Raw genomic sequence first — 12,414 nt, 5'->3', positions numbered from 1 at the left:
GCTGGTGCCGCTTAGGTTATGCCGACCAGGCTCCGAGTCTTTGCGAAAAGAGTTTTATAAGTCACAAGTCAAACGAGAAAAGAGTTCGCTAATGATATCCGAGGGAGTATGAGAACGGTTTGTACGCAATGCAAGGCAGCCTATTGTTGAACGTTGACCTTGAGCAGTGTTTTCTTTTTCTTTCTTTTTTTTTCTTTTTTTTTTTTGAAAAAAAAAATAGTAGCTATGCTAGTAATGGAGATATTATATATATAAAAGAACCAAGTAGAATCTGAAGCAGCACATTAATATATCCTTAGTACTGGTTGGTCGGTTGTCATTGGGGGGGAACAACTCGATCCACAAGTAAGAGAAAAGATCTAAATGAAAAGAGGCTGAGGCTGCTAACTCCTAATAATTGATCTACTAAAATTAAACTAAGTACACGGGAGGGATAGATAGGTAACAGGTAACACGGTTTTCAAGACCGGAGTAAGCTTCGGAGGATCTCAGCCTGAGGGCTGTTGTCGTCCATGTTTGCCAACAAGCTGGAGAGGCGTTCGCTGAGGTCGTCGACCTCGCGATGGAGGCTCTTGATGTAGCTACATGTCTCCTTCAGGAGCTTCGTAGCTGAAGCCTGCACCAATGCAATCAATACAAGAAGGTTGGTATTGAACTGAAGTAGCTAGCTAGTAATCTACTAGAATATTGCAATATAAACTGCTTGCTTACACTGTTGGAGCCTCTGCGGCGGGCTTCTGGGAGAAGAGTGTGCAGCTTGGAGATGAGCTCATTGGTCTCCTCCTCTGAAATCCTCGACCTTCTCGCAGACATGTTTGGGTTATGGACAAGAGGTGAGGCAAGAGGTGAGGTGAGGAAGAGGAGAAGAAGGTGTAGATGAGAGAGACAGGAAGGGGGAGGATGGGGAACTTAATTTATAGGGAGGGCTCGGAGGATAACGAGTTGAAGAAAGGATACAGAGATCAGTTGGAACGTAAGCTACGTGGAAGGATACATTAGGAACAGTTGAGGTCCTACGTGTTCCCACCTCTCTCAACCAATGGACCCATCCCCTGTACTAGTCGAAGGACCTATACGATAGGGCTCCTACTGTATATAGCTACCATATGACAGCTCGACACGTGTCAAGTCGCCGTAAGTGTCTCCAGCTAAAGCTTAAACTTGGAATTAAGAACGAAGATTAATCTACCGTTGTGAAGTCATATAAGTTAGACTCTAGAAGCTCTACTTAATTACTAATGACATCTTTTTTAAGCTTCAGCAACCAACGTGGAGAAGAAATAAATGGTCGCAGGTAAGTAAAATCTTACGATCAAGGGATCGAGCAGTGTTAGATTGTGAGGCGACAAATCCAGTAGTAACTTTTTCCATCCATCGATCCCAACAAAGAATCTCTCGGTGTTACCTTAATTCAGGGTGATGGAGACTCTCATCTTATTAGGAGATACAGGTTTCGATCGACGGACGTAAAGCTGATCGACGTACAATTTCTAGATCCAAAAGAAATCCCTTGTCACCCTTTTGTCTGAGAAAGTCTGCATCCTTGGTCTTGTCATATTCCATAGACCTGTCACGCAACACAGTTTTAATTATATCTCTAAGTTATTAGTTTAGTTAATGAGACATATATACATATATATATATATATATATATATATATATATATATATATGTAGTATATAATAGGAGATTACAACGACTAGGTAGCTCGATCACCCTAAGAAAAACATGTGGCAATGTGGTAGGCCAATTGGATCCTGACGTGGATCTGGGATGGCGCCTGTTGGTCCGAAGCACGTGGGCCAGATGACACTCTGTACGACCACGTGACGGTGCATGGCGTGTTTATGGATGACTGACGATCATGTGGTCTGGTTTTCTTGTTCGATCGTGTAATGTGAACCGGCGTAACGTTTGTATTCATTTAATACATAGTTTTAACTATAAGCAGTTGGAGTAATTTTTTCTTTTTTCTTTTACGTTTTCTTCTCTCTCTCTCTCTCTCTCTCTCTAAAATAGTGTGTAAAGTTAATCCTAGAAAAACTAAAGAGGTAATTAATGCAGTTTATAAATTGCATAAATGACACAGATGATGATGAAAATTAAGATTGGCACCTCCCCTACCAATTAAATTGAAAGCTCCATAGGTCATATATAGGGTTAGCAGAAGAAGTGGGGTCCAAATAGAGTAGTCCTGACAAGTATATAATATATATATATATATATAGATAGTGTGTGTGTGTGTGTGTGTGTGTGTGTGTGTGTGTGTGTGTGTGATGCACAGGGACAAAGCCATGTTGGTATGGGGGAGGACCATGCCACATATAAGTGTTGGATTCACATCACAAATGAAACAAACTTTCGATACACCCACCCAGCTGCTTCTCTATTACGAGCTAGTCATATATATATATATATATATGAAATAGTTTTCTATGTCGTCGTAGTAGTAGCAGCAGCAGCTAGTCGTAATATCTTGGATGGATGGATGGATGGATCTAATTAAGATTGGAGAGGGGGATGGAATAGGTGAAGGGACAATAGGGTCGTCACAGTGAATGTGGGGTCAACGTCAGCTAGACGTGATTGCATGGGGGTGGGGAGGACCCGGAATGCATGATGGGCTGCTTCCCGGGCGTCGGCACCAAAACGTGCCAGTGTTTGGGTCATGACACCCCCTAGCACGACACCGGCAATACCCTAACAAGACTCACTGACGGGTCACTAGGATTAACATCCACTACTATTTATATGTATGCATATTACTTACTACGTATGTTAAATATATATCCATATTCATATCCATTAATTTAGATGTATTTAAATTACTTTATAAAAGCATGGTACACTTTTACAAGATTTGGAGTGCGTTAATTATAATATTTGGAGTAGTATGAGAAAAATTATTATTTGTATATTATATGAGTATTCTAATTAGCACGTGCATGCCTGTATAAGGAGATATAAAGTTTATTTATTTTTATTATTCTGAAATAGCTCCAAAATAATTAACCAAATAACTGTAAGTCTGTAGGCATGGATGGATAATTGGATAGGGTCAGGTCTCCAACACAACCAGGAAAATTACTGCAAGTAATTAATACAGTCCAAGTATTAGGTTCATGTGTACCCTGTGAAAAATCTTTCCGTATGGACCATAGAAAGATCCGGTGGTCCTCATCCTTGTGGATTTAATTTGCTGCCATTTTTAATGCCAGGGATAGATAATTTATCAATCGCTTTAAGCTTATTCTTTTCTATTTTCTTTGGGGAAATGGAGATGAGATGTGGTGGAGTAAGCCCACTTCATCAAGGTTATCAGGCCTGGCCCATTTCGGCTTTCACGTACGAATAAGCCCACTTTATCCATCACGTATTATCCCTAATTAAGGCTGGACTTTCCAAGAGGATAGAATACATGGATCCACAAAACTATGGATAAATCTACTATTTAACTAGAAGTCTAGTTATCCGATTGAATATTGCAATGAAATATTTGTGGTTCAAAAGGGAAATCCACAGGTATGTAGTACTCTTATTTGTTTTAATTGATTAGTAGAGAGGTGGTAAGACTAATTAAAGTTTAGACATATAAATTAGATATATGAGTCAACTTTAATTATAAATAAGTCAAACTATTTTAGATTCTACCCAAAGATATTATTAGTACACGCTTACCGTGGTAGTAGACTCGTAGCAGTCTCGAATTTTAAGAGAAGAGGAGGCCCTAAGCAGAGGACGAGAGGTGTCTGCTAGTACACCAGACTAATAAAACTCCCACTCCCAGTGGTCCTTAATCATCCCGCTAATCCTAGGCCGTTCGATCTGGGGAACAACGGTGGGGCCGGCACCTTTTTCCGAAGCAATCCGATTAGTATAACTCGGTATGAATTGGTCACCTGCTCCAAGATGTACGGAGAAACTAAAAACTCATGCTTCATCTCATCTCGACTTCTTCTCTTTTGATCCTTATCTCTCTAAAATCTCTTATTTAGGTTAAGTATATTTTCATCTATATATTTATATACTTATACTAAAAATTACTTTAATCTTATAAAACTTTTTATATTAAATTAGTTTTTGTATTTTTGACTAAATTGGTACGGTGCGATTTTTGACACATAATCCGCCTAAATTACTAAAAGCTCATTTATATTAAATATAAAAAATGAAATAAAATTGTTAAAATATTTAAATTAATATTTTAGTAATTTGAATAAAGATAAGAATAACATGATGATGCATGTAACATCCTTGCTTGGGTATGATTATGTGCATAAGGTGTGATAAAGTTATGACATCTTTTTCCTTGTGCAAAAGTATATAAACCCCTTATTCATGTTAAATCTTTTTCACCAACCAAACTCTTACCAAAATATTATCATCAATAGCTAAGCAGAGAAGAGACATCATGACAAAAGGCATTCCTATGAAAAGGGATGACTGCATGTATCCTACTGAATTAAAAACCTTGCAATCTATGTAAGTATTTAACTTGAACCAAGTCCTCATTACTCTGATGTCAAATTATCCTTCATGGCTGGTAGAATGAGATTGATACACGTCAGAGTTTTAATTACATCAGTTGGGTACACCAATTATACAAAGAGAAAGTATCAAGCCCAATGCTAAGATATGCTACCACTTCTATTCAAGCCCAATGCTGATGTGTATGTTCATGTGTTTCCAAAGGAAAGTGACAGATGAATCTTCAAAACCAACATAATTGACAATTGATGAAGTGCACAACAGTTACCACAGGAATCTAAAGAGGATGTAAATACAAAATACATAAGTGTACACTGATTTCGCCGATTCTTTTTTTCTTTTCTTTTCTTTCAGACAATTCCTTTGCTGGGCTTTTTCATGGTTATCTAAGCAGTACACTTGCTAGAACCAGCATGAGCCACACAGTAACTTCTAACTAAAACATGAAGCCATGGTTTGTTACATTCCAAAGTATTTGTCTTGGGAAAAAAAAAGAAAACATTGAGATGTCAAACTAATCAAAATGGCACTAGAAGCTTCAATCACAGGATAACCAGACTTTCAGTACCACAATCGATGAAATATCTGAAGAAAAGGCTATGATCAAAGCAGCGGCGATCTTAGACATGAGACAAGTCACTGGTTAGAAAAAGGAAAAAGAATTACTGCTGGAGCTTTGATCAAGCAGAATAGAGAAGAAAGAAGCACAGAAGTGTTTGAAAAGTTAGTAAAACTCAGAAAGACTTCGTTCTACATAAGAGAGAGAAACTCAAAACATCGGTCTGATTTATGCTCAATCAATTGAGAACATCCAGGAAATGAAATCAAGATTATGAAACACTCTGCCAAGCTAAGAGTATATTTAATACTGTCGACAGCTGAAAGAAGATCTTGCTGATACAATATCATCTATCATATTCCAACGTATAATGTCCATCAAGATACGCTTTCTTACTGCACTCCATGATAAGAACCAACAAGTAAATGTTCAAATTGGAAAGCAACGAAAAAGAATATAGAATATTTCAGCATTCAGTGACAGGATGTAAAACAGAGAATAAATGTAAATAGTGGCACTTGAGGAAAAAAAAAAGAACAAGCCAACCAAATAATGCAGTTGGAACCAATCTAATGCAGGTGTCCTGGATATATACTCGTTATATGGATCATGGTGTCAACACTGTCATATCTCTAGGCCCTTTAGTTGTGAAACCTTCCAGCAAATTGTTTCCACCTTCTTAAGAGAAACTGGACAATAAATAATTTGTGCAATGTTATAGAGTTTCATCAAATTGAGCAGATCTGAGGCCTAGATTACAGATATGCAGCTTGGTGATAGACCTTATACCTCAAATTAGTGATAATAAGACATGACTTTATATGAAAATTATCTCTAACCATGTCAATAATCACTCTTAATTTTACGTGCGACCGTTCCAATATAAGAAACAATTATTACCTTGAAATTAGGAGATTCTAATCATGGCATAGATGATAAATTCACTTTATAATATTACAAGAAGAACAATTGAGTTATTTGTTATATATGTGTCAGATCTTCTCTTTTCCTGCCCAACTGAGACTACCTGTCTGAGTTTGACACATGCTGGATGACTATGCAATCATGAAACACGAAATGACTACAATGTGAGGTCATTGATCTTAGATCACATACACCACCTAAAAGGGAAACCAATCATTAAAATCTCTACGTTAACAGATATGACAAAAACTGAAACAGCACAAGGTACAAATTTGAACCTGACAAATTTGATCAGCAAATTCAAGACATTCTACAAATGGATCCATCAAATTATTAGCTTGTGATTCAATGCATGGTCAATGCTATTAAACAGCCATCTAGAAGGACATGAGCAGAAGTATAAGATCTTCTTCTGCAAATTAAATGAGAGAAAAATGGAGAACAAGAATAACTGTTAAAAGTACACAAAAGAGAATGTTCTATTGCTTGAGTAGAATCTGAAATTTCAAAACAAAAAAGGCAGAGATTACCCATTAGGCAGAATCAGTATTTTTATGCCCTTCAACAATACATTCTGCACATTCTCAACTGAAAAATGCGCATTAAATGTAGCGTCATAAAAAATCAGCAGCCCATCACAGCACAATTATAAACAAAGCTCCCTGAGTGCTTGCTGGCAATCATGTTCCACTCTATCGGCCCCTCTTTGGGTATCCACGAATTGAGTTCAATCATTCCTCCACCATACACCCTTGGACCACCAATGACTATGAGTCTTTCACCGCATGCCCGAAATGCAATGCCCCAACCATTCATGGAATCAGGCCTCTCTGGCAATCTTCCCAAAGTGACCCATGATTTATTCTGTTTATCATACTTCTTCACCTCCTTCTCTGCATAACCTGCTGCATATAATTCATTATTAACAACCGCGACGAGGGGAGGTGCGCCTCGTGCACCATTGAGCCCAGAGGACATGTTTGGTATGACCTTCCAAGTACCTTTCTCTAAATCGTACTCTTCTCCACATGTCAGCAACTCTGTGCTACTAACCATGCCTCCGAGAACATAAAACTTCCCATCCATAAAGATACCAGAACACATCTTCCTAGGCTTATTCATGTTAGGAAGCGTCATCCAAGTTTGTTTCTCAGAATCATAAAGCTCAGCAGAATTCAGTATGTTCCCATAAAAGTCAGTACCACCAGCCACAATGGCTTTCTCACCAAGGCTAGCTGATCCAAACAAACTTCTAGGGGAGTTCATTTCTATACCAGTAGACCAAGAATTCGATAGAATGCTATATTTCAGTACTATATGGGAACGGATTCCCTTTCCAAAAACAAGGAGTTCGGTTCCCACAGCCAGTGACTCCTTATCGGAACACATGAAGCACTCATTATCAGGCATCTTTGGGAGGGTCATCCAGCGCCCACTGTTAGGATCATATGCCTCCCATTCGCGGACATTGCATGAGAAGTACACCCAGTGCTCAATGATCCCCATCTGCCGGCGAAGCCTGTAGAGCTCATCACCCCGGATTACGGAATGGAATCCTCGGTTAAGACATGCTAGGGCTCCATAATCGACGCGATTGCAACGAGCAAGACAGTTGATCGAGTTATCCCTGCCAATTTGGTTAATGAGGGAGTCTGAGTTGGGGTAGGGACAATCACCACCCTGGCTATCAGACTGATCAACAGGCAACCCTGTCTCTTCTAAATTGGGGATATCTGGGTTCTTTGGGTTCCTCGGTCTTTTAGCAGTTCCATCTTCATCTTGTTCTCCGAGCTCCACAGTAATAGGGCGTTTGTTGCTCGTGATCTCGAGGAGGTGGTAGGTCATGTACACCCACTTGGATTCTTGCTCACAGGAGCTCGGTAATGACCTCGAGATCAAACAAGATCGGCCCTCCAACATATCACCGGAGCTGGATCGAGAGCTTAAGCTCAAGAGCTCGCAAAGCAATCACCGCTACAAGATGCGAGGGCCTGCCTTTGAGCAACTCGAGCTATGAATCCACTACCTGCGTGCGGGAAATGAAACAACCAACAATGAAACCAATTAAACCAAGCCTCTTATCTTAGCCAAAATGCTCGAGTGATCTAGATTAAGGAGAAAAATCAAAACAATATTAATCTGAGTACTTCCTATCCAGAATCAATATAATCCGAACAAAATCTAAAAATCCTACAAGGAAAAAAAAAAAAAAAGATCAAACTTTTTAAGGGTTTCCAACAGACTTAACAGCTCAATAGCAGATCCAGGAACACAAAAGAGAGTAAATTTGCAATAGACTGAGTCGACCTACCAACGATTTGTAGACCCAAAAAAACCTAAAACGAAAAAAAGATCGCCCAGAAAAAAAAAAACAAGAAAGATGAATCAAACCCTAGAGCAAACACAAATACCTAAAAATCGACAAAGTCCTCCTGGAGCATAAACCACCGTGGACCCAAACATTTACCCCAAAATAATCCGAATAGAGAAAACCGAACCGAGCAATAAAAGTCGTTCCTTTTCCCCTTAAAACCACTTCTTAAGGAAGATAGAAAGAGATCTAAGCCACAAAAATGAACTAAAATTCAAGGTTTAAAAAGGGCAAACAGATGGGACTTACGGATAGATTAAGAGGCGAAAAGGGGGGATATCTGACGATTGAGAATTACTAAATTTCTCCCCTTTTATAGGTCCAAAAAATATGATGTATCAACCGCTCCCTATTAAATCTCTGGCACTCTCCCTTACTTCTTCTTCTTTCTTCTTCTTCTTTCTTCTTCTTCTTCTTCTTCTTCTTCTTTGGTCCTTCCGATTCTTCTCTGAAGCCCACGCCTTAAATTCGAAGCGTTGGGTTGGGCATCGGTGGCTGTTTGTCGATTTGACCCCTCTCTTTTTTTTCCCCCCTCCCTCCTCTCCTCTCCCCTCCCTCCCACTTCTCTTATTATTAATATCACAATGGAGAACTTTAAAAAAAATTATTCCCTTTTTTTATTTCTTCATGCGTTTTAGTTACATTTCTTTGATAGAAAATTCCACCGCTGGGTCCCACGACATCAAACTGTTCCTTTCTCCCCCTCTCTCATTCTCCCCTCTCAGCGTCATCAGTCGACTCTCCTCTCTCTCTCTCTTCCCCGCAGTTTCTTTTTTTCCTTATTTCACATTTCGCTGTATTCCATTGTTAATAAGAATTAAATTATCCTTCATACTTTTCCTTCAAATTTTAGAATTATTATAATTTAAGATAATAGGGCTTGTGATTTTTCCACTAGTAATTATTAGTTAAACTATAATATCCCAGACCTTCTCTACTAGACGCTTACACGTGTTAGGTAGTTGCGTGCAGAAATTTCTCTCGTTCCGATGATCTTATCGTGTGATAAATTTAAGTTATAATTTTAACTTTTTCTAGGGGGGTAAAAAGTAGAACGCGTATTTATCTAAGAAACGGTATTGGGTCAATTAAACGAGGAGATTAAACATAGTTTGCCAATGAGACGTATTATTCCCCGTCGTTTGAGACTACGTACACGACAATTAGAATAATGGGGGTATGAAAGAAAGGGGTCAATTAAGCGCGTCACCTTCGTTTATATTAATTAAGTAATTAAGATAATCCCTCGATGATAAGATCTTCTTGTTAACCGTATAATCCACCGTCTTATTCTAATCCCAACGAGGCTCTATTCTTCTGGTGTGGCGTCTTATTCGCGTCGGATCTACTGTGACGAGGAAACTCGGGTCCACCGCCAGCTGCGGTGGTCCTGCGTCACGACACCGACCGTTGACGCCGGGTGATGGGATCGCGATGAGATCGGACGGTTAATGTTGCCGGGGTGCGGGTGCGGGGGGGGGTCCTCGGAGTTGGCCTCCACCGTGGACTTTGCGGCGCCGGGTCCACTGTCCGCCTCCAGCATCAACTAATCCGACGAGATTTAATCGCCAAAGTCTATGATGACCCATCTGTGATTGGTGTTATTTGATCACCGATGCTTATCACTAATCATGTCAGCCTCATCTTGCACGCATAAGCACGACTTTTAGCGCCATCTGCCTCTTGCCAAACACTTATTTTATTGTCCCGAATTATTACTCTTTTTTCGTAATTTTCTTATTAGTCACCCTACATTATTTTCTAAAAAAAGGTTCTTTTTAAAAATAATTTCTTTATCAGATTGCGAGATTGGCTTGTACCTTTTAATATTCACCACAAATTTAACACCTATGTATCATTGTTTCAAATCTAAGAGAAGATTGGACGCATCTAAAAACTTTCCATTGTTGCGTTCCATGAACGACAAGCTAAAGCCATATTTTGGAGGTTTCGAGCTCAGAGTTATTGCTTAAAAAATCCCCAATCTACCAGAATATATCCTTCACAGTTCCACATGACGAGAGAGATGCTTAAATATAGGAATCATAATCTACAAGGCATCTAACACAAAATCCAGTAGGTAGGTGTCCATTTCTTTCATCACACTTACTTTTTCCCCCAAGTTCTTTGTACCTAGCTTCAATCTTCTCCAGCGTTGCATATAGCCTCCTCACAGAAGAATTCCAAAAGGATTGAAGCTTCGTATAGTAATTTCGACTGGAGGCTCATCTAAAATTAATGCGAGACTGTGATGAAAGGTAGAAGGATGGAGCCAAACAATTAGCTCTCGATAAAAGGGACTAGAAAAAACAACAAGAGAGGTAAGAGAGGCCTGGCTGTCGACCTACTTTTTCCACTCACCCGTAGATGGAACATATCGACATTTAAATTTAACTTTCGATCTGTCTGGATGTACATAATTGATACTTTGATATTCTGTTCAACTTTTGTGTCTGAGTAAACTCGGATGAGATCCGAGTGCATGCATTCGAAGCCACACTCGAGATGGGAGTATTATTCTGTGGGACCAAATATTATTATTTTAGAAATTTCAATCTAAATCTCTGGGTAAAGACTTGTTTTTGTTCGTGATAAGTACGTAAAGCTATGCCTCACATTGGATGATATATAAGTGAACTACTCTGTTAATTTAACCGATGTATACACACTTTCACAACAACATAGGTCAGGTCTTATTTGAAAGAAGAAGAGAAATTAATAGTTTTATGATATGTTTACTTAAGTTGCTCGGATTCAACCAACGTAACTCGACGATAATCTATCTAAATTGTGACTAGAAAAGATTAGAGGTGCAAAAATATCCTCTCTTTAAAATGGAGAATTTCTCTCGAAGGGGGGAGGGGGGAGGGGGGATGGAAAGGGGGCAGCGGCGAGAAACACGGGGTGGCAGCCACGTCAGAAACTAATGGAGTACACGTGGCTAAATTCCTGGGAAAGGACAATGATTGGTGATACATAGGACTGGCTTCCGTTCACAGAGACAACAAGACATCGAGGCCATGCAGCTCCATCTATCCGACACTGCCATGGCGTGAACTTGCTAGTACTTACCATGGAGGTACGCCCTTCGTCACTCTCAGTACTTCGTGCTTGGGCTTTTCAAGCTCATGTCCTTATTCTCTTTTGGCTTTGGATTTTTTTTTTAGCCTATTTACTTTTGCTGTCTGTGTCTTCAGGGTCAAAAAGCTACTGACATGTACAAAAGCAATTCCAACGTTTACAAGGACAACAAAAATATATGGATATTACTATTCCTTTTTTTTTACTGTCACGTTAAATAAATAAATAAATAATATTACATTACAAGTTAATGAAACGTTCTAGAAAAGCGTACGTGTTTACCCAAAAAGAAGAAAATAATAATAATAATAAAACATTTGTAACCGAGAGAACTTCTAGTCCAACACTCTCTCTGGAAATGCATGCTTTTTTGACTTTTGTGATCGATGGATCCATCAACTTGTTGGGAGATAGAGATAATAGATAGATGCGGTTTTCAATTTGCTTCCGCGTTAGCACCATGACGTGACATCTTATTCTTTTACTTTGTAATATAATATCAACTAATCCCACTAAGTTTAGGAGGGGACGAATTTTTCCTCCATGCAATTACTACGAAATATTCCAAAGTCCATCTCCCCGGCCAATCCGGCCACGTCTCTTCCATTGAGAGATTACGTATTAGAAGACAACAATGGCAGACAAAATTCTTCTCCAGTCCTCTTATATACCAATAGAATCATAACTTAATTTGCATCACTTAACTCAAATCACCATTCACATATGTGATGACACTGACACCTGATGTGCGTCGAATATAAAAGGAGGGCAAAGAATAAGATAAAGTTGAGACTTTCTCATAAACAAAGTTCTGCACATACATATATATATATATAAAAAATTTGTTTTAAAGCAAGCAAGGAATTTAGTATAAACCCCAACCAGGTGAGAAGGAGGAGAGCTCATTGGAGAGCCCCATGCATGACAAAGTCATGCCATTGCACTTGGACAATGCTTTGATAGTGAGAGTTGCAGAGACAGGGGATTGGAT

At 39.1% G+C, this 12,414-nt stretch overlaps 1 protein-coding gene across 3 annotated transcripts; it reads right to left on the bottom strand.

The window, feature by feature from the left end:
- Positions 1-4,599: 4,599 nt before the first annotated feature.
- On the bottom strand, positions 4,600-8,885 carry LOC140778342 (F-box/kelch-repeat protein At1g74510-like). 3 transcript variants are annotated; one of them, XR_012107184.1, is made up of 3 exons: positions 8,592-8,885; positions 6,502-7,997; positions 4,600-5,127 (listed from the first exon to the last, which is right to left on the bottom strand). XR_012107184.1 is itself a non-coding variant. In XM_073123008.1 (2 exons), the coding sequence occupies exon 2, from the start codon at positions 7,889-7,891 to the stop codon at positions 6,596-6,598; it is 1,296 nt and encodes a 431-aa protein (XP_072979109.1). In that variant the 5' UTR covers positions 7,892-7,997; positions 8,592-8,885; the 3' UTR covers positions 6,332-6,595. The 3 variants fall into 3 exon arrangements, 1 of the variants encoding a protein (XP_072979109.1); XR_012107183.1 differs by lacking the exon at positions 4,600-5,127 and adding an exon at positions 6,332-6,383; XM_073123008.1 differs by lacking the exon at positions 4,600-5,127 and having other exon boundaries at positions 6,332-7,997.
- Between the last annotated feature and the right edge of the window lie 3,529 nt (positions 8,886-12,414).

The sequence above is a fragment of the Typha angustifolia genome, chromosome 15, assembly GCF_048772165.1.
Source record: "Typha angustifolia cultivar Huaian chromosome 15, ASM4877216v1, whole genome shotgun sequence".
NCBI lineage: Eukaryota > Viridiplantae > Streptophyta > Magnoliopsida > Poales > Typhaceae > Typha > Typha angustifolia.
Note: the sequence above shows the minus strand (reverse complement) of the source record. Positions and strands in the feature narration are given on the sequence as shown.

What these genes read in the sequence shown, in the direction of transcription:
- LOC140778342 (XM_073123008.1), bottom strand. Translation starts at nt 7,891, where the DNA reads ATGTTGGAGGGCCGATCTTGTTTGATCTCGAGGTCATTACCGAGCTCC.